The 25,757-nt window shown below is 39.7% G+C and overlaps 2 protein-coding genes across 7 annotated transcripts in view; both read right to left on the bottom strand.

Annotated features, from left to right (window-relative positions):
- The window catches only part of ralgps2 (Ral GEF with PH domain and SH3 binding motif 2), a 76,923-nt gene extending 55,265 nt beyond the window's left edge, over positions 1–21,658 (bottom strand). For 2 of the 6 annotated variants that reach the window (XM_061737849.1, XM_061737850.1), the window contains exon 1: positions 21,263–21,654. The gene's annotated coding sequence lies outside the window, so the exon portion shown is untranslated. Of the gene's footprint in view, positions 1–21,057; positions 21,110–21,262 lie in introns of those variants that run through there. The other 4 variants (XM_061737853.1, XM_061737855.1, XM_061737856.1 and 1 more) reach the window with 4 other exon arrangements.
- A 462-nt stretch (positions 21,659–22,120) lies between these two features.
- LOC133457733 (cytochrome c oxidase assembly factor 7) lies at positions 22,121–25,582 on the bottom strand. Its single transcript, XM_061737047.1, has 3 exons — positions 25,325–25,582; positions 24,480–24,620; positions 22,121–23,686 (listed from the first exon to the last, which is right to left on the bottom strand). Exons 1-3 carry the CDS (start codon positions 25,428–25,430, stop codon positions 23,241–23,243), a joined length of 693 nt encoding a protein of 230 aa, XP_061593031.1. The 5' UTR covers positions 25,431–25,582; the 3' UTR covers positions 22,121–23,240.
- Between the last annotated feature and the right edge of the window lie 175 nt (positions 25,583–25,757).

Raw genomic sequence — 25,757 nt, 5'->3', positions numbered from 1 at the left:
TTTGCATATGAACACTGCTCTGAACCTTTACACCCTGTCTGTCTCAAGGGCCCTGAAGGCAGTTCTGCTCTACCTCCGTGAAGCATGTTCTCTGTCCTACTTACATCTCTCATCTTCTTATCTTTCATTTGCCTTAACCTGGTTCTGCAGCAAATATTTATTTAATTTTTAAACTGCAAAGTCTGCTTAGAGGATATTGAAGGTTTTTTTCCCCTTTCCCACCCAATGTAAATAAATAACTGTGCACATGCTGTATGGGACAGTTTGTTGCAGTGTAACAAATAGTGATGCACCGAATGTCCAATAAATAACGGCGTGTGATGACACAATAAAACAGCGAACAGCGTGGAGTGAGGGGTGTTAAATGCAGCATGTCAGATCATTACTTGGATGTGGGGAAAAAGCAGAGGACCCGAGAAATGATCCAGGCTGAGTTGGATTTGGGAAAGCCGCTTGGTGATGGAGACGGTCACGGGACACACAGCGCAGAGAAAAGGGCCTGTACTACCGATGCGGTGGAGAACCCTCACTGTCTGATGTGACGAGATCCTCCAAGAAAATAACCCAGATTTTTACAATTATTATACAAGGCTTCAAATTGCGGAGATCAGCCCCGCCCCACCGCGACCCGATTAACTGGATTTGAACGGGAAAAAATGAAAAAGGATTATGAGAAAAAATTGAAATAAGTACAGTAAGACAAATTGTGACTGGCGGGTATTTCACTGCACATTTATTTGATATATGCAATGGTGAAAAAATTGGCAAAATAAATGAAAAACTGCGAAGAACCATTGTTCGGTATTGTTCGGTATTCGGCGTGTTTATTTAAGTGTTTGTTTAAGTGTTTATTATAAATTTCGGTTTGGGCCACAAATTTTCATTTCGGTGCATCACTAGTAACAAAAAAATGTTACCTCAAAATGCAATAAATATTTCATCCTCTTTACATTGGTAACTATAACCATTTAAGTCACTAATGTTTCTAGATGGCAAATATTAAATGCAACAACTTCTACAAGCCCGGAGTATAGATCTTCTGCACATAAGACAGAGGACCAAAACACTTCTCAAACTGTCCAATAATAAACAAATACATTAATAAAACAAAAAACACCCAGACACCTGCGGGCATTTTCCAACAAGAATTGTTTTTCATACAATACTGATAACTCAGTAATTTTCCTAATTCATTCAGCTGTGACAATCATAACAAAACTGTAGCAGTGCCTTCCAGATGTACATGTGAGGTGGAAACTCTGTAGCAGCTCTTCATGCAACATGTTTTGCAATTCTACTTTCCACTTAAAAGGAGCATGAGGCAGGATTTATGAAAAAAATGTGTATACATTTTAAGTTTTCTAGTAATAATGTCAGATGAAGCGTTCCAAACCAAAAAGAATGAGCCCTCTAGTGTATCTCTCCGTTGCCTTGAACAGGCTGTGTGCTGCAAAATGTGCTGCAATTGTGCCCCGAATTTCCCGCGCTGTCTTGCGGATGTGACGTCAAATGACGCTGCATGCGCATTCTCGACGGCGCTCGGCTTGGATACAGGAAGAAGACGAGCGCAGTGGATCCAAACTTCTGTTTGGGTAGACATGGATTCTTCCACAGCCGGCAAACGACCCAGCGCCACTCAAAGCCCACTAAAAAGTGCTACCAAGACGAAAACGAAGCCTTTATCAGAGACAGGTCGCGAGTCGAAAAGAAATTACGAGCAAAAACGGGCAGGCACACGAGTAAACATTGGATACGCGTTTGAGTCATGGAGGCAGCTTCAACTTGAATTGGGACTGAAAACAGATGCTGACATGGCTCATTTCCTACTGACCAGGTAAGATAACATTGTAAGTCATATTTAGAGCTTGAGTTGAAAATCACATGAGATTACACACGCGCTCCCGTGCCGGCTTCGCTGTTGGCTGCAGGAACCCCGGCGGTCGTCGTGGCGCTAATGAGTCTCATTTCTTATTCTTGCCTCATGCTCCTTTAAACATCTTTCACTGCTTTTTTTTTCTCAATAGGGGTACATTTAGAAACAAGTGTTATGTTTCCAAACCTACATGTCTGACAGAAAAAAATGTATGCTTCCCCTTACAGAATAGTGTGATTAGGGGATACATTTCAAGTTGGTTGACTATAAATAAATGATCCTGCATGAGTGTGAGACTTGTTTAGCATTCAGCATCAACAACAGAGCAGTTGTGACAACTCTGCCAGTCGCAGCCTGCACTATGGCATTTGACACTTAACAGCTTTGCAAGCCTCGTGAATCTGCACCCAGTGCGTGAGCACCAAAAATGTCCTTCTGATGCTCACAGACTCAAATCTGTTCTTTATGATCACCATACAAGAAGTTTTTGAAGAGAACACATTTCTTTTATTTTTCATCTGTGCTGCACAGTAAAACAAAAAAAACAACAACAAAACGTTCAGAATTTCCTCTTTGCCACTTTAAAATGAATGCACTGTGCAGACACGTGCTTTCAGATCTGTCTGACAGGAGAGCATGATGCATTTGAAATCATGGTGCTCATGCACCAAAGTCAGCGACTGGAAGTGGGTCAGTTTGTTGAGCAGAGCAGTGACGGATGTGACAACCCCATAAGCTGGGTCTCCATCTTCTTTTCTTTAATGCACACGGTACACACACATCTTTTTTTCTTTTTTTTTTAAATGAGCTTTCTGCTATTTAAGTATTGTAGTAGGCTTAATATATGAAAAAAAAGACATTAAATTGGGCCACACGTTTTAACAAGTTGAGCCGTCAACTAAATAAAGCTACAAAAAAAAGAAGAAAAAAAGTAGTTGTTTTTTTTTTTTTAAGTGTAACTTTCAAGTTTGGTTGAATCTTTTTTGGGATACTTGTTGAACTTGGTGGTGTTCCAAAAATGCAATGCCATCGAAGACCGGATCGAGTTTCTCGATTTCCCTGGGCTCTCGTCAAGCCTCCCAGAGGGGAAATGGTATTGATCTGGAAGTAAGAGGCACACACACACACACACACACACACACACTCTAATAACCTGCACATACTCATGATAACAGCTGAGTGACACAGCAGGTCGATATATGGTGCTTTCACTCAGCAGGTTCGCTGTTCAAGCCGGGTTTGGTGGCAATGCCTGCAGAGCAACAGCTTCACATTTGTGTGTCTGCGTGTGTGTACTGTTGTTGAGGAAACACGAACAGCCTCTTCACATCATCACTTAACATGCCAGTGATGTTTAGATCCTCTGAAGGTCAGTAAGGTAACAACAGCAGTTCTATAATTTGGAGAAGTTGGGACATAAGACTTGATTTTTACAGAAACGTATCTTCATAGAGACAATATTGTCAGCAACATTTCCCCAACTCTACAAGCATAAAAGCTCTAATTTGCATGAAATCTGTAAGCAGCTTCCATCCTTAATTCTCACAGGAAGAACAGTTTTTATTTATGAGCAATCCAATGGCTTGCCAGCACAGCCTACACTGCATGCTGGTATAAAAAAAAAGAAAAAGAGTGGATATATATTCAGTTGTATGATGCAAAAGGAAGAAAAGAGATTTGTCACTGGTGTCATTTAATTTTGCATCGAAATCATATATAGAATCAACAGGCAACTAGGCAATACTATACAGACCCTCTACCAAACCACTGAGATTTAATAAAATGTGGACCAAGTTGTGACTCAAAGATCAAACTGAACTGTAGACGTGGAGAATAATTGCACCACTGAACACCGACATAATTCAGTTTCAGTTTAAAAAGTTAAAGTTGTGTTGTTACAGCAGCCACCAGTTTAGGGCTTCATTTTACTCACTTCTCCTGATGACGCAGACATGACCAGTATGTTACAACTGAATTGTACTAGATTGAAACACAGCTACCAGCAGCAAAGATAAGATTCAACATCTACATATTTCTCAAATGAACTGTAAAAAGTCTATGGTGCCAAGTTTGGATGTAGTGGCATGTGGCTGGACCTCAGAGCAGCAGGCCGTCACGTGTAAGAAGAACACTGGTCTCCAGTGTATGCGTGTGTGTGCGTGTGTGTGTAGGCGCGCGTGTGTATTGAATTCAGCCTGATTTGTGGCCCAAATGGGAGCAGGGAGGCAGCCCAACCCAAGTTCAACTCGACTGCTGAGGCTTGAGTCACTGAAGCACAGTGACGGATGGAGGGGGGGGACTAAAGGGAAAGGAGAGGGAGGGAGAGGAAGTAAGATTCTGGCAGCAGGATTGTTTGTGGTCATTCCCTGCACGGACTATTAACAAGGAAAGGACAGGCTAACAATACAGGGCAATGAAGCAGTCAGTCAGAGCAGTAATGTTTAAGGAAACTGATACAATCTCAATGTCTTCCTCTATGAGCCTCTGAGGATTGGCACAAGTCTAAACACACACACACTGGTAAAATCATCACATGGAAGCCAAGAGGGACTCCTCAAGGCTAAAAGTAACAGTGCACGTCAAATTAATCAGGAAAGCCATCACAACATTAGTCATGGATAAATACAGCGGAGCTTGACTGTTACAGTCAATTTGATCCAACATCCCATGAGTGATGTAATAATTATTCAGATTTTTTTGGAAGCCAGTGCCTTTCTGACCCTTGCTTAGTGAAATGTACCTTCAATTTCTGTTGAAGAACTGTTGGACTCTTTTTTTGGTCAACAAAGGTTAATATCAGATGTGTTAGCCATTATGTGTACAAGGATCTTTTGAATTGACACATAATTGGAAATATGTAGTCAAATTTAATTTAACATCTCTCTGCAACTTTTGCATCCCATTAGTATCCTGAAAGTATATATATATATATATACACACTTTAAAAATGGAAAGTAAAATGGGACAAGATTGAGGGGGGTTCAAAATGGCGCCGTAGAAGTATGTATTTTACTGACCTTTGGCAATAACTTAATTTATTCGAAGTTTGACAGTCACATGGCGATGCCATTTGTTTATATATATATATAAGTTTTAATGTTTCATTTTTAGAAAATCTATAAAAAGTTGTTTGCAAAGGTTTTGTGTGTGTGTCCATATATACACACACACACACACACACACACACACACACACACACACACACACACACACACACACACACACACACACACACACACACACACACACACACACACACACACACACACACACACACACACACACACACACACACACACACACACACACACACACACACACACACACACACACACACACACACACACACACACACACACACACACACACACACACACACAGGTGATACTTCATTCCAATACTTGGAACAATCCATATTTTTCACAAGGAATACTAGACGCTTCCTTTTGGCTGTGGTATGACAGAGGTATTGCTAAACTGGGTGATTTATTCTGAGGAAATTGTTTCATCTATTTGAACAGTTACAACAGAAGTATCAGCTTTTACAACATGATTTTTTTTCAGCTTTTTAAACATTTGAAACTATATTACAAAAAGTACAACTGTTATTGAACACATTGCAACATCTCTAAACTTGATCAAATAATATTTGGATCCATGGGGGAAGACGTCAATTAGTGTGTTTTAACACTTAATAAATTAATGTTTCTCTGCAGACATACAGAGGACTAAAGGAAAATGGGAAAGAGAATGTTTGATTGATTTGGATGAGTTGGTGCAGGACAACATTTGGACTCATGCTGACAAAATGTCTTTACTCGAGCAAAAGCATTTCAAACATATGATACATATATCCCCCAACCATTGTCGTTTCTTCAACCCAGAGTTCTCTGCTCAATGTTCCAAATACAAAATTGAAGTAGGTACAATGACTTAGTCTTTGGTCAATTTCCATAGGATACACACATACTGGATAGCGAAATTACATGAAATGAATAAGATTTATAAAAAAAAAAAAAAAAGATTTCTCACAAAACCTGGAAAACTTACTTTAATTAAATTCTTGATTTATGCAGGGTCTCAAAATGTGGACAAATAACTGGAATTTACTTCTATTCTATTCTGTACATGGATACATGTAAATGTATAAAATAAATGTTATTGATATTACTATTTTTTTATTATCTGAGCACTGTGTGTTTGTGTTAAAAATTCAATAAAAATATATTAAAAAAAATGCAACAAGATTGCTACTGGATTGCCGAGAGCTTTGGGGATATATGCTTCTTAGAAAAGAAAAGAAAGCAACAAAAGAGCAAGGAAATTTAAATACCTTGAATAATAGGCATAATAAAAGATACTAATTATCTCATATTGTGATGGAATGCAACATTGTCTGCATAGCTGCACCTTCAAGGTTAATAAACAGTTATCCAGCTTGACTGAATCATCTCTGCCAGTTTTCTGGACCAAAGCCAAGGTTGAATAATCTAGCCATGAGAGAAATGAAAACCTTGCTTACATTTTTACCATAGGCCTCTGCAAAACAGACCCATCTTCAAGGAATGCAAGTGAAACTACAGTAAATTGCAAAAATGTGCTATGTCAATACTGTCTCCTGCTATCCCTGGGGAATGGCAAGGTTACGCCTTCCATTGTGAATCCAAAGAAGCAAACAAAATAGACCCCCACCCATCAAAATAAATCAAACTTTGCTGGTTTTGTGTTTTTTCTTTCCTATACAGAGCTGGTGGATGTTGCTCAATATCATATAACCTTTTGCCTGTATTTACCACCATTCAAATTTGATGAGTTGCTTTCACCCAAAAAACATCTTTCTTTGTGCACTGACATTGCACAAAGAAAGATGTTTTGATCTTTTGACATATACAATAACCCTGGAAAGCATGCTATAAACAAGCAGAACTACAAAATAAGAAGAAACAACAGTTATCCTCAGTCAGCACACACTTTACGTATCAGAATTCTTTTTAAAACTGCTCCATTTAAAATTACTTTGTATAAAAGGAGTGGCAAAAATGTGTGTTCTTACATGCAGCTGCTCCAGATAATGTATAAAACAATAAATTATAGCATGTATGAAAACAGCTTAAAAATGCTTTAAAAACAACAGCAAACATCTAAAAGGAAGTGTTGAAACCACGGATAGTGAATAGCATCCTGTTAATGAAGAAGACACACCCACTTTAACAAAGTTATGACAGCAAAAGCTTGTATATCAATAGATTTGTGACTTACTGAAGTGATACAAAGAACCCTGGGTTGTCTTAGTCGGATTTTATTCAATCCTCAGAGTCTGTAACAGAATTTCAAAGCTGGTACTAAATATTACACTCACTATTTGCCAGTTGTTCTGATTGTGAGTTGGGTGAAAAACAGTGAAATTCTGTTGAAAAATGTTCGATTCAAAGCATTAAATGAGAATCAATTTGGAAAATTGATCCAATCATATATCCACCTTGTGTACACAAGATTGCTGATATCTGTTCAAATCACTGGGGTTTCTCGCTGTATGCAACTACTTGGACCAACCATACGCTAGCACACAAATCTAGACATAATGGTAGGGCTGCACAATTAAAATCGGATTTTAATCGCAATCAAGATTTTGGCTTCCCACAATTGAAATTACGTTATCGTGAAATTATTATGAAAAATGGTTTGTTTCCTGCGCCATCTCCAAAGCAAATCTAAAGCTCACTTGAGACCACCGTCTCAATAATTCTGTGTGTGCGTCTGTGTGTGTTTGTGAGAGTGCGTGACTCCGTCTGCATGCGCCAATTACAGCTATTCCCAGATCTGCAGCGTGTTACCTCACTCGCCTGAAATTTACGAGATAGATTGGATTTGCAGCTAAAACAGAAGTCAAAAAACTAAATTTAAATGTCTGCCACGGCAGAAGACGGAGTGCTTGTCCCTCAATGCGGATCATCATCTGTTGTTTTGAAATATTTTCGGATTTAGGTCAAGCGATGTTAACCAGGAACACGTAATATGCAGAGTGCTCTAAAGGTGTTTCTGCGCCACAAGCCAACACAACTAGCTTGTTCAACCACCTAAAAATGGATCACAAAGTCAGCTTTGATGAAGCCATGAAGGCAAAGAAAAACCTTGCATCCGTTGCAAGCGCGAGTGGTTCATCGTCATCTCAAATGTCCCTTAAAAACAAGCCTGTACAGCACGTCACCGTATCCATCCACCTCACAAAGAAATGTCGAGATCACTAAAGCGAACACCTTCTATTTGGCCAAAGATAGCTGGTGATCATATCCCATGGCACACTATTTTGGATGTATTTTGTTGATAGGTCAGCTGTTGCTCTGCCTTCCTCACATTCTTTGTTTCTCTGATTAGTTGAATGCCATTCAGAGAAAGATATCCAATGCTGTCTATAGGCAGTTTCTTTTGCTTCCATTGGTATTTCCCCCTGGAAATCAAAGTTAAATCTAAAGAAACCACACTAATGTTTGTATTGAAGAGGAAAAAAGACTAATGATGGCTGGACAAGCAAGTAGGTATTTTTAGATTAGATCCCACTATTATTGCTGGATGATGAATGCCTGTTAAATGCTTGTTGCGTAATCTAAACAAAAGGCATATTATTTCCCACCCTGAAGACGAGTTGGGAGAGGGAAGGCAAGCCAGGAGGCGTTATCCACTTGGCACAACATAAAATGTGTGGGCGTGTAGAATTACATATAATCCCTACACCAGCAGGATTAAATATGCCATCAGACAGGTGTAATTTTCAAACGAGGATGGATGAACATTGGGATGAAAGTTTTTTGGGTGTGTGTTTTGTTTCTCGTCAAGCCCTGGCGTGTCATTTTTGTGGCCAGTCGGGGGGAAAAAAAAAAAAAAAAAAAAAGAAAAAAGCACCATCCTGAGGTTCCGGACATATGCCGGTTTTATGGCGTCCTTGGCTCCAAAGCTGAGTAGCTCACAGATCTCCTGATCTCATTTTGCAAAGATAGGCCCTACCTGTGATGTCCAGCTGTTGTTGTTACGGTTTTATTTAGAAGAAGAAAAAAAAAACCTCGGCAAGTCGGTTGTACTCAGGTTACGTGATCAAAAAATCCCTCCACGACCCGCCACCCCACAACATTTCTGTTTACATTAGTCCTGACCCTCGGAGACCAGTTATTTCACCGGGCCAGCTTGACACGTCACGCCGCTCGATTAGCGTGTTAAACGCTGGGTATCCGCCGATGTAAAAGGGGCTAGTGATGGCACCTTAACAAAACCCTTCATTCTTATTGCAGAAAAAAATGTCTTCATTGCTTTCCTATTGATAGAAGCACATATAAAATTCATTTCCCCGAACTCAATACCGGATGAGGCCTCAGGACTTTGGGGCGAGCTTAAAGAGGAAGTTGCATGCTGCAACCTGACAAATTGCACTCTGAGGGGGGGAAGATACACACAAACACCTGAAATCCTGAAACAACAATGACTCCTTTCCAGACATGACAAACTATGAATACACAGGTGCAGGAAACTGGCCAAGCTGGAGACTTGACAAACCCTGGACATAAAAGCCTGATGCTATAATACAAGAAGACCTAAGCTCTTTATGTTTCTATATGAAACAGACTTATGATCCCAGGGGCACTCATGCTTTAGCTATGATCAGGCACATTCCAACTTCATTTCTGTGACCCAGCTTAACCTTGCAGGGAAACTCTGGGGAAGGAAAGAAAAAAGAAAAAAAAACGGAGGGGGGGGGGGGTAGTTTTTTGACTGATGGGATTAGAGAAAAATCAGGGTGCTGCACCAGTAACCAAAGTACATGACTGCTGTGCTGTTTTTTTTTCTTTGTTTTTTTTTGTAAGTACACACTGAAGTCCATCTCTTAGATATCGTGCTCTCTTTTAGATTAAAGTGAAGGCCCTGCTTTTACTTTACCCAAAACAGGAGTGCACCAGATAAAACCTAAGCTCCATCTCTGCTGTTCTCTCTGTACAGCCAAGTTATCAGTGAGACAAAGTGGGAGCATATTTTGGTTCAACTTTGTGGGCATGTAGCTTTGATCAAACCATCCATCTTCAAAACTGCTTAATCCTGTACAGCACATGTGTCAAACTCAAGGCCCAAACTCAAGGTTCCTACACATTTTTCAAGGTCAAATTCAAGCACCTTCAAGGGTCATTTTCAAAATCTTCAAGCACCCTATCGCTGGGGTAAAATATCTACAGGAATACATATATTAATCTCTATATTAATTTCTATGTTTCAAAATGTGTCACCTATCTGCAAGAAGTCTTGGTTTGCCATCTAATCTGGCAGTCAATATTAAAAATAATCACACAAAAACTTCACTTTAAAACTTCAATTCAATTTCAATAATTTCAAGCACTTAAACTAAAATTCAAGCACTTTTCAGGCCTGAAAACACTACATTGAATTTCAAGCACTTTCAAGGATTTCAAACACCCATAAGAACCCTGAATAATGAGTTATTTAACATTAAGGATTAGTTACATTTATTTTACATTAAATTTCGTTGCAATGCAACCATGAGATCATGCAAACTCTAAAGACTCCTGCCTGGGAGTCATAGTTTTGATCCAAAAATTTAAGTCACTTAGAGCTTGCTTAACTGAGTGATACTGAGACAACAAGCTTCAGATTCATCTTAACACCCCAGATGTGGCCCTGGTGATGATACAAGGCTTTATAAAATGGGTGATTACAATTTAAAGCAATGTTCATACTACCAAAAGGGGAAAAGCATAAACGAAAATCTAGAGGAAAAAAGTGAAAAAAGGTTAAATAGGTTTGATCTAATGTGTCCACTTCTTGCACCTTTGGTCACTGCAGGAGCAGAACTGTCTGCCGACAGTTCATATGTACCATCAACCCTTTTGTCAAAGAGGCCAGGGACATTATCAACAGACAGAGAGCCATTTGTTGCAAGAGGTCACTGAGGTGGTCAGAAATCACTGGGGAGACTAAAAACCTGTCACTGGCAGATAGAGTGGCTGGCCTTTTACAGGAGAGACATACAGGCAGAAAAGTGGAAGGATTAAAATGAAAAACTGACTTTATGGCAAGGAAAAAAGAAATAATGATAAGAAAAAAAATAACGAAAGCCAAAGAAAGTAAGAGTAGCTCAGGTTTTCCTAATCTGGACATGAGTGCCTCTCTTACTAATATGGAGAGTACTTGCAATTCCCATCAGATAGCAACAAGAAAAGATTGATTCTTTCATCTTTCATCAACAAGACAAGAACGTTACACAGCGTGCTTCTTCCAGTTAGGGTGTGCATGTGTGTCTGACCGAGGGAGAGGGAGGAAAGCGGAGGCTGCATGGAATGAAAGAAGAGCAACAGCTGAGACTCAAGAAACAGCTGTATCTCTTCAGTCCCCACCCCCTTCTCCCTCATCCCCACTCTCCCTGAAAGAGCCCCTCACACCCCTGATCCTCTCCTCCCACAGATCAGCAGGGGCTGCACCGAACACACACACACACACGCAGTACCCAAGTTATGCAGCCGCTATTGCTTTGAGCCTCTGTTTTTCTCCCAGAGGACAGGCGCAGGCCCAATCCATGTGCTACTAAACATTCATCTATTGACTAAAAATAGGAAAGACGACGTTTCCAGCGGCAATGTCACATTCCCTCTTTCCAAATTCTTCCGACCCCCATACCTATGTCATATTATACATGTTCTCCTTCCAAATACAGAGCAGAATCAAATGTAGGGTTGTCCAATAAAACCTCCTAGAGGCTTGTCATTTTTACTATTTATGACTACCAGAGGTGGGTAGTAACGAGTTACATTTACTCCGTTACATTTACTTGAGTAAGTTTTGGGACATTTTGTACTTTTAGGAGTAGTTTTGAATCACTGTACTTTTTACTTTTACTTGAGTAGATTTGTGAAGAAGAAACTGTTCCTCTTACTCCGCTACATTAGGCTACGTTGAGCTGTTACTTTTCTTTTATACCTTTTATTCGCGTACGCGTCAATTTCATGACATCACTGAGTGATTCTTTGGGAAAAATGTTTGTTTTTGCATGTTTTGTCACATTTACAGACTCAAACACACAGAGTTTCTATGAGTTCATGGGCTTGTTCTAGTTCTGCCTGGTTAAAAAAGAAAAGTACAAAGGCTTGACATTTTGTGCTACTTGTGCTTAATTTATTTTTTTATTCTGTTATTTTATTTATTTTATTATTTATTAAAGTACTTGAATTTACTTTAAGATTATTTTAATTTAAGCTATATTTTTTTATTAATTTTAATTAATTTTATTGATTTAATTTGCCTGAAGATGATTATTTTGTACTTTTGTCTGTTTGAATGGTTGTGTTAAAAAAATAAATAAGACGTTACTCAACAGTTACTCAGTACTTGAGTAGTTTTTTCACCAAGTACTTTTTTACTTTTACTCAAGTAATTATTTGGATGACTACTTTTTACTTCTACTTGAGTCATATTATTCTGAAGTAACAGTACTTTTACTTGAGTACAATTTTTGGCTACTCTACCCAGCTCTGATGACTACTCATCTCAAATAGTCATAAAACTACAAAGTGAAATAAGTGAAAAATAAAATTAATTGTATGCCTGAATTCTATTTATCTCCACATTAAAACGTGGTGATGTTAAGTGTGTATTAGCCGGCATGTGGATACAAGTCCTCATCTACAAGTCCAGGCCAGACCTGTGTGAACTCTAACCAGAGCAACAGGAAGCGTAGCATCTCCGACTCAAGTATAAATGGATTCTTTGAGATCTCACAGAGAAACTGTTGTCTGAACTATGAATCACTATTCATTTTTCAAAAAGGAGTGCAGGATGTTCAAAGACAAGGTGAAGACTTGAACAGGTGGAGAGGATGAGACTTTACATTCAATGTGTGCTTGCCTTTAAAAAGATCACTATGAACCAACTGTTTGATGCTGATGAATGTGTGCAAAAGAAAAGAGAGTTGGAATTATTTCTCTGTAGGTGATATATTGTCTGTGGCTGAGTTCAAGACCAAGCACACAAGTTTCCATGACATAGCCAAGACGGAGCTCTCAGTTTTGCTAGCAAGCCAAAACACTCGGGGGTTGAGACGGATAGATGAGGCTGTGAGAACAAAAAGACTTGCTGCCAGAAGCACAGATACAAACCAGGGGATCAAGACAATATGCAGGGGAAGTGGAAGGGTGAGGCATATGTCTGTTTATATCCACTTCAGGCAGAAACATGTCTTTGCTCTCCATTTGTACAACAAAACGCCACAACAGTCTTGACACTCATTTGACTCTAAACACCCAAGTACACAAACTGTTCCAGTGAGGTGAAGTAATCAAACAACTGAAGGCTGAAGGAATTTTAAATGCCACTGAAAGTGAGCATATGTAAACTGTGGGTCAAAACAAAGGATGAGCAAGCGGAAACACATCCTACTACTAGTTGTGCATTTGGACAACAAATTGCCAAAACTACACAACATTGTTATTAGTCCGAGATTGTAGTCGGTTGATCAGCCTATTTACATTTTGTTAATCTTCAAAACAGTAATGACTCTCTCCCTCAGGTAATGACCAGGAGATGCAAGTGAGGTCAAAAGTTGTAAGAATGGCATCTTAAAAAACCTATACAGTTTGTCAGTAGAACATGTTATAGAAAATGATGTTACCTTTGTAAGTAGTGGTTAGCATAAGCCCTTGATTGAAGTAAAGACTAGCCTCAATCAGTCCAGAAATGTGGATTTAAAAAGACCTTAGTTAAAAATTAACTACTTTTAAACTACATGATTTTTTTCTTAAGTGTATAGAAAACCAATTGCCTAGAACATTCCTTGTGCTTTGAATATTAAGTTAAAAGTCCTTAAATTCAACAAATCTGCATAAAAATAAAAAGTATTCATAATATTTTGTTCACCCTACTTATAACTTTTTGACAGTTCTTAAAATTACTCTGATCAGTTGAGCCCAGGACAAATCTGAATTACAAAGATACTGCAAAACATAAATCTCAGTCCTACTTCGTCATTTAAACTGCATTTAATTCTTTAATAAAACTTTGGTTACTGATGCTACAACCACATCAGTTCAATTTCATTGGGAAATGTCAAACCTCTGTTATGGCTGCATCTGAGCTACACAACTTTGGAAGAAAGTTCGACCCTCAAACGGAAACGCCTCAGTCCTTTACTATGGTACTATGTGCTAGAGTCGGAGCACAAGATAACGTTTTTCAACTTAACCCTCTTTCTCTGGTTTAAGTTAAGTGAGTTTCACTTATTTCAGGGTAAACATATGCAGAGTTTTCACAAAATCTGCTTCCAAAATAGTCCCCTGATATGCTGAGGGCTGTTTCAATTTGTAAACACAGGTCCCGTTGTCTAGTGTGGATGAATTAAACTAAAAGCTTTTAGAAACAATTATGCAATTGCACAAATGTACTTCCTAATTAGCTCTTCTAGGTCACTACAAATCCTTCCCGAATTAGCCACGCCTTCATTATATCACCATTAGTGGAAGAAAGAGAAGGCTTGATGACAGATCAGACGACAGCGTTTACTGTGGTGTAGACAGAGGCCTTTTTTGACATTTTTGAAATACTAATGTAGACTTATGCCGCTTTTCCACTAGTACATACTCAGCTCAAACCAACTTGGTTTTTCCGCTTTTCCACTAAGGGTCTGACCGTGCCGGGTAGATACTTTTCTGTAACTCCTCTGCTAAGGTTTCGAAGCAAGCTGAATCTGACGCCATCACACTACATGCCACCGATTGGTCAGGGGGTTGGCCAGTCAGACGTCTGAGTCTGGATGTGGACACCGTTTGAAGAGCAACTGAGGAAGCATTCTTGTTCATTCTATTAGACAAGCAATGGCAGCACAGAAGTCTGCTCTGCGGTCTAACGCTGAGGTGCAGATGTTCATAAACCTGGTGGCTGAGGAGAGAATTCAAAAAGGGTTCTAGACGGGGGATAAGGAATGAAAAAGATCTCCCAGGAGCCTTCTCCGTTCATAGGTGCTCACGGCTACCAAAGGACTTTTCAGCAAGGCTGAGACAAGCTAAAAAAAATGTAAAAAGCCTTGCTGCTTGAAGCCTTCTCTCCCTCTCATTTTAACTTGATATTGAACACAGGCCACAGAGCAAGCAGCACATATACCATCTCCTTCCTTCGTGTGTGTCACAAACTCAAGTACGTCACAGCAGCTTCACTACGCTACATCTGCTCCGGGTACTAGATTGTAATGGAAAAGAAACTAGGCCAAGTTGAGTCGAGCCGAGTAGGTACTAGTGGAAAAGCACCAATAGATAGGTTTCATTTTAAAATGACACTCCACTTCATTGGATGAAGCATGAAAATATTTCAGATATCCAAAACAAAAACTCGGATACATGAACAAGGCTGTATTCAAGCCATGCAACCTTAGACACAAGCCCCTTTCACACAGAGATTCCGCAATATTGGTGTAAAGAAGTCCTGCCAATACGCCGCCTTTGTTGGTTCACACAGAACCATACAACGCCGGCATAACGCCGCTCCCGTCTGTAAATTCACACAGCATGCCGGCGTTCCGCAATCAGAGGCGTGACGACAGCGTCAGTCCGACCGTCATGTCAGCGGCATGCCGGCTGTGTCATTCACACAGACCCCGTTCCGTCTCTGTGACGGCTCTGTGACTACCTCCGCTGCCGGCTTATTGGTGGGGCCACTTGGCCCCCCCATTCCGCCTCCGTGACTTTCACACAGAACAGCGAGGCGGCTTAAAGGCGCAACGTTCCCGCCTCGAACTGGCTGTGTGAAAGGGGCTACAGACTGACCCTGTTCAACACCTCATCAGCTGGGTTACCCATGTTAATGCTGAGCTAAATGATATGCAAATGCATTTAAAAGATTGCACATATTTTCAGTTTCAGGGGATATTTTGGTAAACATTGGTCAACAAGTTTGCACTCATACAGTTTGAGATCTTTGTCAATCTATCAAGAACTAACTACACTACTAACAATTCGTAAACACTAGCTGCAAATATATTGTACAAAAATATGGGTAGACAGTTATGTGAGCAAGAGTAAACAAAAAAAAGGTAAAAGTGTATCAAATGCATAATATACAAAACAAAAACCATGCTTTAGCACTAAAAGAACTTAATATTGTGATGAGATTCACCTCCTTCCTTAAGAATTCCAACATTTATCCATGCACGCTAAGAGCCAAGTGGTTTGCATAACCATATTCCCTGCTGAATGTTAAAGAAATATAAAGAGGCTGACTAGGCCAAACACACAACACAAACAACAGATATTCTGCAGTGTCTATTGAAGTCATATTTAAAAAAATAAAAATTAAATAAATAAATAATTACAGCAAGATCAGACCAGGCTGCATCTGCATCCTGATTCAGAATATCAGATACGGTTCAGCACGGCATCATATAACCAAGAGCTCCAGGGAGTTTTTGCCATCCAATCTAAATATTATTTGGGCCAACAAATTTTGCTTAATGCACGATCAAACATTCTGGACTTTGAAGTCAGATACTGTATCGCTAATGATACGCTTTATACAAGTCTTGAAAAAAAGGGAAAGAAGAAGGAGGGAGTGGGGTCTGTCTGCTTGCCAGATAAAGAAGTCAGTACATGTCAGAATCAATGCAAGGCCCAAGTGCCTGATAAATGAAACAAATACACATAACCAGACAAGACCAGAATGTAGAATAGCATCTCATTTAACTTGCAACACAAAAGCAGCATGAAACAGAAAAAGGGAAGCTGGAAATTAAAGGGTACTCTAGGGTGTGCAGTAGTCTGTGTGTGCCACTCCCATCAGTGGTTACAAATCAAGTCAAAGGGCTCTCACAGATTCAGGCCTCCTCCTAATGTTGCGTCGAAACAGAGATTCAAATTCAAATCGTCTTTTCACTGCACATGGCACAATGTGCAGTGAACTGCTTTGTGTACCTGCTCCGGATGCTTTACACACATTCAGCTATCAGTCAACACTGGCCCTCTGTACCGTTTCCACTACGACACCGCCTATGTCTAATTGTCCCTGGTGGCAACTTCTCCTAGACAAGAGCTATGATTACACAGTAGGAATCATGTGGCAAACACATGCAGGGGGGGGCATTTTGCATCACTTCCTCAAATGTTCTTTTTACTAGAAAAAATAAACAATCAAACATGCTTTAGTCTTGTGAAACATGGCGTCGGCATGTGAGATTTCTGCAGTGAAGTCATGCATTATCCTTGCTTCTTATCTTCTCGCACATTTGCACACAGCCAGCTAATCAGGTGCTGGCCAAGCTCTCATCTACAAACACCCACTTCAACCAGCTGCCAGCAACATTAGAAACACCTCAAATGATCTTCATTAAAACACAGAATGTTAGTATCAGTGTTCCAAAACAACTTGACAAGTTGTTGAGGATTGTTATAGTACTCTGAATAGTAACAGAAGGTGCAAGATGGCTTAAAAATAAATTAAATAAATAAATAAAATCAAAGCCAAAAATGAACAAGTGTCACTTCATTTGTGCTTATTGTGAGTAAGCCAAGTATGGAAAGGAGGCATCAGAGGAAGAGTCTGACGACATGTGACTTCGCAGCTCCATCTGTGCTGTATGGACGTGCCAGACATGCACAAAGTTACCCTGGCAACCGAGCAACAGCACTGGTTGGAGGTCACATACAGAAAAAGCTCGACAGAGACCAAGACACATCTAAAATATGTATAGCACTCAAGCGGCGCAGACTGTTTTCTAATATCTTCAATTTACTGATCGAGACACATCAATGTAACATGAACGAAAATCAGCCTGATGTAATGAAACACAAAAAAATATCCTGAAAAATGCTGGGAGTTGCACTGGATGATGCAGAAGCCCTAAGGTGTTTTACCCCTTGCAAACATAAGGCTCTGATTATGAGAATGGAGTTTCATTTCACACACACAGATGTAATCTCTAACTAATCACATTTGTAGGATAGAGCAGTTACACTACCCATGCTGAGCAGATGGGCCCACATACATGAGGCATCCCTGGGATTAGTCTGGTCCAGAAGGTGAAGGTGTGTAATGTGTCATCACCAAAGGACTGTTTCCTAAAACTACCTGCTGCTCAAATTACCTTAAATGCAGCCCACGTGGGTTTCATTAATCAGGGATTGAGACTTAAACTATGACTGAACCATGTATTTTTGGTTGTACTGTATGTGTAAAGGCATCTCCTTAATGATGCACTGATTGCAAGAATTTAAGGTGGTAACTGAAAGATAGGTTTATGTAGCAAAGACACAAGTGATTATCAAGGTAATAAATATAAAAATAAAACACAGCCCACTAGACAATTGTGGTTCAGCAAAGCCTCAGGCACTCCCACCATTTCTGTTGGCAGCAACGGATACGCAACATGACGTTATTGTTTACAGAAGGAGGAGAGCAATGGCGAATGGGATTAATACAAAAATACACAAGTTTAATTTAATGAAGCATTTGCAAATGGAAATACAAATGGAAGCTGTGGCCCTCAGGAACACTGCAAAGCTCCACAAGAAACAAGATACTGACTCAACAATATTGTGTTGCATAAAACTTCAGCCCTAACACTTACAATACTTGGGTAAATGTTTTAAGATGTACTCTGACCAGTCTCATTAAAGCTAAACTTTTGTGATCTATTTCAAAGAGAAAAAAAAAAGAAGAAAAAAAATCCACATCATTTCCTGTGTTTAGACTAAACTGGACAGAGAGAAAACCAAACAGATTCTTTCTTTGGCATCTGGAGGACTGAACATCACCGGCATTTGGAAATCATTTTCTTTTAGAGGACAGGCTTTAAATGTATCATCATAGACGCACTCAATCATACCAGATAAATTTAAGAGCATTTGTTTGCTTGTCATTGTGATTCCTACCAAAGGGATATATTCTGAATATAATACATCTGTCAAAAGGAAACTGTTTCAATCTGTTCTGAAAAACACCACAGCACTGTAAAGGCATGCTAGTCACGAGTCTGAACCACTGACCTCTAGGTCATATGTTAAGTGTTGACAAGAGCAGCTCCACATAGCTCGCAAAATATCAATATGGAACATTCCTTAGAGTCCTTTCAAAAGCAATGAAAGGACCAACAGTGATGACAAAGGGTGTGTTGGACCAGAGGTTTTTCATCATAAACCTTTTTAATGGAAAAAAAGGCAATTTAATAGTAAAAGGCCCAAAGATTTAATCTTCAGTTTACAGCTCACTCCAGTTTGTTTTGTTTGCAATAAATGTTCGTATCTGCAACTGTTCTCTGACTGATAGTGATGGACGACAGACAGATTGTGTAGATATAAAAGTACCCAATAAATATTTATCTGAGCTCAGCAAACCTGTTCTCTTGCTCAAGCGTTGCATTTTATCAAATGCAAAAAGAGGAATATCTTATCACCATTAGGCCACGTACCTTTAAATAGAACAAAAGCTTTACATGGTTACAAAACAAAGGAAACTAAATTGGAGCTATGATTCAACTGAAATTACACTTCTAATCCAGTTAGATTACATTAGTAACTGTGTACAGTTTTCCGAAAAGGAGAAAAACCAGACTAACTTCTTGATTCTCACAGTTGTTAGAATCAAGAAGCTAGTCCGCGTGACTGTCTTATTAGAGCATATCTAGTCAAATTTGCTGTGGCCATAATCAGAAATCACCGGTGTGAGAATAGAAGTCCCTGTTGGCTTTCTTTGACAATAACATCCCTTTGACAAAATCTTTACATTAACCTTCACCAACAGCCAGGTTGTGAGCATGTTTTTCCATTTCTCGCTGCATAATAAATGTCTAGGTGATAGAAAAAGAAACGCTCATCTCAAAGTCAAAATATGTATCTGGTTGAGTTCATAGTCTTATCTATTGACTGTAAAATGTTAGGAATCTGCAGCATATCGAACAGCAAACATAATTAATTTGCTTTAGTTCAGTTGAGGAGTATTGCTTATCCTCCCACTGCGTGTCTGTAAGACGCCCAGGTCAAATGAAATAGCAGAGAAAAAAGATGGGGGGGGAGACTTCTGGACGCTTTTTTGTGCACCAAAGCTCCGAGCCAGTGCAGTGTCCCAACTAGTTTTGATTTGATTAATTTTGTACATGTAAAAAAATCAACACTTCAAGAGAAGAGAAGAGAAGAAAACAAAAACAAAGAATTTCATACTTTAACAGTTGATATCTTAATTTACATGTGCAAAAAGGAGAAGGAAGAAGTGTAAACTTATTTAATCCTATCCCCATTCACTAATCATTTAACCTGTATTTATAAATACTCACAGACTGTACTCACACTGCTAAATAACAGTAGTAGTAGTATTATTATTATTATTATTATTATTATATACCGTAATTATACTCACACACATAGTTATATATATATATACACATAGTTATATATATATATATATATATATATATATATATATGTGTGTACACACTTGCCCATATAAATATACTTATTTACAATATACGGTCTATATATAAATAAACATATGTAGGTATGTATGGGTGTATGCGTATATATCTGTATACGTGATAAATAAATCCTGCTTAATAAGAAAAGAGGGAATTGCTGATGAAAATACTTCAGAGTTTGTAGACACAGCGTACACGAGAGCATTGATTGATTGGTGATTGGCGATGGCTCTATTTCCAGCAGAAGTGAACCCGTACGCCTGATTTATGGTTCCGCGTTACACCAACGCAGACCCTACGGCGTACGCTCTGCGACGATGTAACGCAGGACCATAAATCAGGCTTCATCCACTGCTAGGGGAACTTCTCTGTTTTGCAGCCATCCTGCTGGATGTCGGTGCTTGAAGCCCCGCCACGCCCGAACCCCCCCCGGGGCAGCAGGGGGGCAGCAGGCTGCACACTGGGCTGGGCTAACAACAAATAGGTCGACGTGAAGCCTTTGAAGCAGAGGCTTACTGCGCACCCACGCAACAAAGTAAAAGGATGTGAATTCTAAGGTGAAGCAGCAGCTGCCTCACCTCCATCTTACCAGATAAATCCCCGCTAACTAGCTCCACACTAGCCCGAGGTGAGGGCTCGGGCTAGAGCCATCAACTATTTACTACCCCCCCCCTTTCTGTGTCGGCTGAGGCGACCCACATCTTCACGTGAAAAGAAATAATACAATAATAGTTGAAATGCATCACAGTACCAGTGTGGTGTCCAGCACCGCGTCCCTCCTCCCGGTGTTACTACTCCCGCACGCCGGAGCGCCCCGTGTGTGAAAACGAGCACACCTCCAGCCTAAACCGGGCTCGGCGTCACCGTTAGCTCGCGGCTCCGGGGTCGCTGCACGGCGCCGCACGGCGCGGCCCGCCGGGATCAAAGTTTTGCCTCGTAAACGTCTTGTAACTTACCGAGGTGCGTCTCTTTTCTCTTCCAGTTCCCGGTACTCCGGCGGGGGCATCAGAGGACGGCGGAAAGACGGTGTTTGATCGGGCAGCAGCGCTGCGCCCTGCAACAGCTGTGCTGTGTTTTGAATGAGGCGGCGCGGCGCTGGAGTCAGGGCGGTGCGCGGCGGGCGGGCGGAGCTTGCAGCAAAGACACGGCGCCGGGCCGCCCGGGATATAAACAACACACCGGCCGTGCTTCTCTACGCAGCCCACAGGGCGTTTGTCGCCGTCTGCGTTGTAGACGTGCTGTTATTTCAGGTTCAGTCTCGCTGTGACAGATCGGATTCGCATTCTGCTTTGTCTCTTGTAGAAGAAGAGTTCAGGTCAAGATAAAGCGCCTCGTTTGATTTGTAAAAAGGCGCAAAGTTCGAGTGTGGGACTCGAGCGCCCTCTTGTGGTCGAACCACTGCGGTGCACCCAGTTCATGTTAAAATCACATTTGGTCCTTTTATACAGGACTGTCTGAGAATTAGAATATTGTGATTTTCTGTAATGCAATTACAAAAACAAAAATGTCATACATTCTGGATTCATTACAAATCAACTGAAATATTGCAAGCCTTTTATTATTTTAATATTGCTGATCATGGCTTACAGTTTAAGAAAACTCAAATATCCTATCTCAAAAAATTTGAATATTCTGGGAATTTTAATCTTAAACTGTAAACCATAATCAGCAATATTAAAATAATAAAAGGCTTGCAATATTTCAGTTGATTTGTAATGAATCCAGACTGTATGACATTTTTGTTTTTTTTAATTGCATTATAGAAAATAAAGATCACAATATTCTAATTTTCTGAGACAGAAATTAGCTCGTTTTAGAGACTGGAGTGAGCCACGTCACTAACCTTATTGAGTGCATATTTTGAAATCAGTGTTACAGCTTTGTAAGACAAATATTTTTGTAAGAAAAAATCTGTCAGCAAGAACGTACCTGCTTGGGCATCCAGCCGGGTCTTACTGTGTAGTTTGCATGTTGTACACCCTGCATGCATGTGTTTTCTCTGGGTACTCCAATATTCTCACACAGTTTAAAAACATCTATCTGGATGGACATGGGGATTCTAAATTCTCCAGAGGACTGAGTGTGAGTGTTTGAGGTTAACTATTGTGGCCCTGTGATGGACTGATGACCTGTACTCCTATGTGGTGTTCACCCCACAGCTGTGATAAGCTCCAGCAGAAAAAGACCTTGAACAGAACTATGTGGGTATAGATAATGGAGTTCTTTGTTGGGATATATAACAACTGTCTCACTTTCACTCTTGTGATATTTACATTTTAACTTCATGCACATTTGAACAAGGCTATTAATAAAAATGACTGGGATGCAAAAGACCAAAAAATTGCATGCGAAAGGCAAGTAATATTCATAATAAAAAAAAAATGTAATTTCACTATACATCACTGAAATTTTGTGTTTTGTAGTCATTTTTACATAATTTTGTCACATTTTTTGATTTTTACAACTGTCATAATTTTCCATTGTTAAGTTTTGTGTGCATGGCTTTACTGAAACATGCTCTGTAAAATGTCCTTGTCATTTGCAGATGGGTCTTTATATTATTATGGGATCTACTCTGTTAGTGTTTTTACCCAAACACCACCACTACTTTGATATTGCACGTGTGTGCCTAATCCTTTGTTTATATGCTGCAACTACAGAAGATGATGGAATAACTAACAACACCGCAAGATCCATCTATAGTGTTAACATTGACATGGTTTGTATACAGTAAAAATAATGACAAATTCCATAATCTTTCCATAAATCCTCCAAGCAGCTCCATATACTGTCACAAATTCATTTGAAAACTAACATCATTGTCAACTCTGGAAAACCCTGATAAGGTTTTGTTTGCACAAGTAAACAATCTGAACACCACATCACATGTGCACTTAAATTAAAACAATGTTTATTTCATCATGTGTTCATCAATTACTCCCCAAATTTAAGCTGCCTTTCCTTTTCTAAACCATGCAGCTCCTGCGCTCGATTCTTCATCTCCTCTGCTTTCTTATCATCCTTCTCTGTACCATGCCCGAATTTATACATCCGACTGGCATTGGCACAGCCCCAGACATGTCCCAGCTCACAAGCTCTGTTGGCATATTTTAAAGCAAGAGCCATATCCGGTGGCAGCCCTTTAGAATTGCCCTCAATGAACAAGGCACTGAGGTTAAAGCAGGAAGGAGCAAAGCCACCCGCGCAGGCCTTCTCATAGTATTTCTGAGCCGCTGTGAGCTCAGGTCCCCCCTCCATCGCTCGCCCATCGTGGGCTAACAGACCGACGTTGTGACATGCGTCGATGGACTTCTTTCCTCCACTGTTGCAGGAGCGCATAAAGCAGGAGTATGCTGTTTTTAGACACTCTGTGACACCACCTAGCAGAAAGATTTGAGAATAACAAACAGCTTTGTGAAGAGATATTTATCAATTTCAATATGCAAAAAAAGAAAAATATCCATCAAGTGTTTAAGTCAAAGTTTTAATTTTACTGAAATAACAAAATATCCATGTGAATATGTAAAATACCAGAGGTGAAGATTAACTGAGATGCTTGGAAGGTTCATATGGGACTAAAAAAATATATATTTTGGTGTTAAACCATTTACAGCTTTATAAGCCAGAAGAAAAATTATCGATTATTCTTTGACAGACAGGAAACCAGTGTAAGGATCTCAGAGCTGGAGGGATAAGATCCAATTTTCTGGTCTTCATCAGAACTGCAGAACTGTTCTGAACTATCCTTGATTGTGTGTGTGTGTGTGTGTGGTGGGGGGGGGCGATATTTGGCATATAGTTGTTTTTTCCCTTAAAGGATTAGTTACAACTGTTACATTCCTGCTGCACTGATGATATCTTTACAAAAATACAAGCTTCACATGAGAAGCAGCATATATTTGACCTATTAATTTTTAGTACCTTTTTTATTATGTTCGATAATATCAGTTAAACTGCCAAAAATATCTATGTAGCAGAAAGTACTCTCTATACTGTTGAGGAGTAAAGCCTGAAATTCATCTGTGTTGGCATTTTTAACTTCCCATACATTTAATTTTGCAACTACCACTGAGGTAAGGGTGGAGATAAAAATATATATATTATCTAAACTCTTAACTTGAACGGTGGTACAATAATTTAACCTGGAATATAATGAAGTTGTTACAATGTTACCTTTGCCTGTGACATGGTAAGCTCCGATCTTGTAGCAACTCTCTCCGTGTCCATTTGTCTCACAATTGTGTTTGAGAACTTGTGCTGCAGCATCATAGTTTTTCTTCACCCCATCCAAATAGTCTGCAAGCCTTTGGCACCCTACAAAATATAAAATGTTTAACAGAAAGGCGGACATAATCAACCTGCAATAAACATTGGTTGTGGATGGAAAATCTTTTTTTTGTCAACATTATTGCAGTCGTCTCTCAACAGTTGTCTCTTTGTTGCTTGTTGTACCACAATTTGACTTGATTTTCACTTTGGAGTCTCTGGGTCATGTGATGCGGAACACACACGCATATATATATATATATATATACATAATATACATATATATATATATACATACATACATACATACATACACACACACACACACACACAAAAAAAAAAAAAAAAAAAATATATATATATATATATATATATATATATATATATATATATATATATATATATATATATATATATATATATATATATATATATGTATCTGTGTATGCATCACAAGTCATATCACCAATGCAATTTTCAACTGATATCTCATCAATTGTTTTTTAAATATCGTTCTACCTAATTAACATGTTATTTCAAAATGAAGTAACCCCCTACATGCGTGTGTCTTAAAGTTAATCTAGTATTACTAAGGTTTTGAGATCACTGGATCACGTGTCTTGGAAGGGAAGCCATTGCAAAAAAGACAACATTGACATTGATTGTGAGTGAATGCGTGTTGAAGATCCATCCTGACAGAAGCTTCCCAAGCTGGGCTCAGGGTTGCAGCACTGCTGCTCTGTGAACTTTACCTTCAGGGTCCTTCTCTTTGTAGCACTGGTAACTGTACTCCACTCCTAAATTATCCAGAAACTGCTTGACCTCTTTCTCATCCTCAAAGTTGATGAGTCCGGCCATGTCTCAGCCTCTGTTGGGGGTTCAGCTTGAGTCCTGTGCTGCTTGACCTTGATGAATGAGTAACAGTTTAAATCTCACAACCGCTCTTCTGTCACAGCAAAACCAATGTAGTAACAGATAGCCGAAGCGTCACAGCGTCCACATGTTACAAAACGGAGACAGTCCCCTTGAGAAGCATAGACATTTAAACATAGACGCCTCATCGCCCGCTGCGGCGCAAGAAATACGGCCGCCATCTTGGACCGGGCATCCTACCCATACGACAGCATGAGACAGAACAGTGTTGAAGATGCCAGAGCACTGAGCCGCGTATTCCTGTACACATCG

Source organism: Cololabis saira, chromosome 13 (assembly GCF_033807715.1).
Source record: "Cololabis saira isolate AMF1-May2022 chromosome 13, fColSai1.1, whole genome shotgun sequence".
NCBI lineage: Eukaryota > Metazoa > Chordata > Actinopteri > Beloniformes > Belonidae > Cololabis > Cololabis saira.
The sequence above is the reverse complement of the archived record's forward strand: the minus strand, read 5'-3'. Positions and strand labels throughout refer to the sequence as shown.

Bases quoted from the DNA above. Each gene is read 5' to 3' on its own strand.
- LOC133457733 (XM_061737047.1), bottom strand. From the start codon at position 25,430: ATGGCCGGACTCATCAACTTTGAGGATGAGAAAGAGGTCAAGCAGTTT. The intron at 24,621-25,324 runs GTAAAGTTCACA...TATATTTTGTAG, and splicing joins CAAAGAGAAGGACCCTGAAG to GGTGCCAAAGGCTTGCAGAC. The intron at 23,687-24,479 runs GTAACATTGTAA...TCTTTCTGCTAG, and splicing joins TTACCATGTCACAGGCAAAG to GTGGTGTCACAGAGTGTCTA.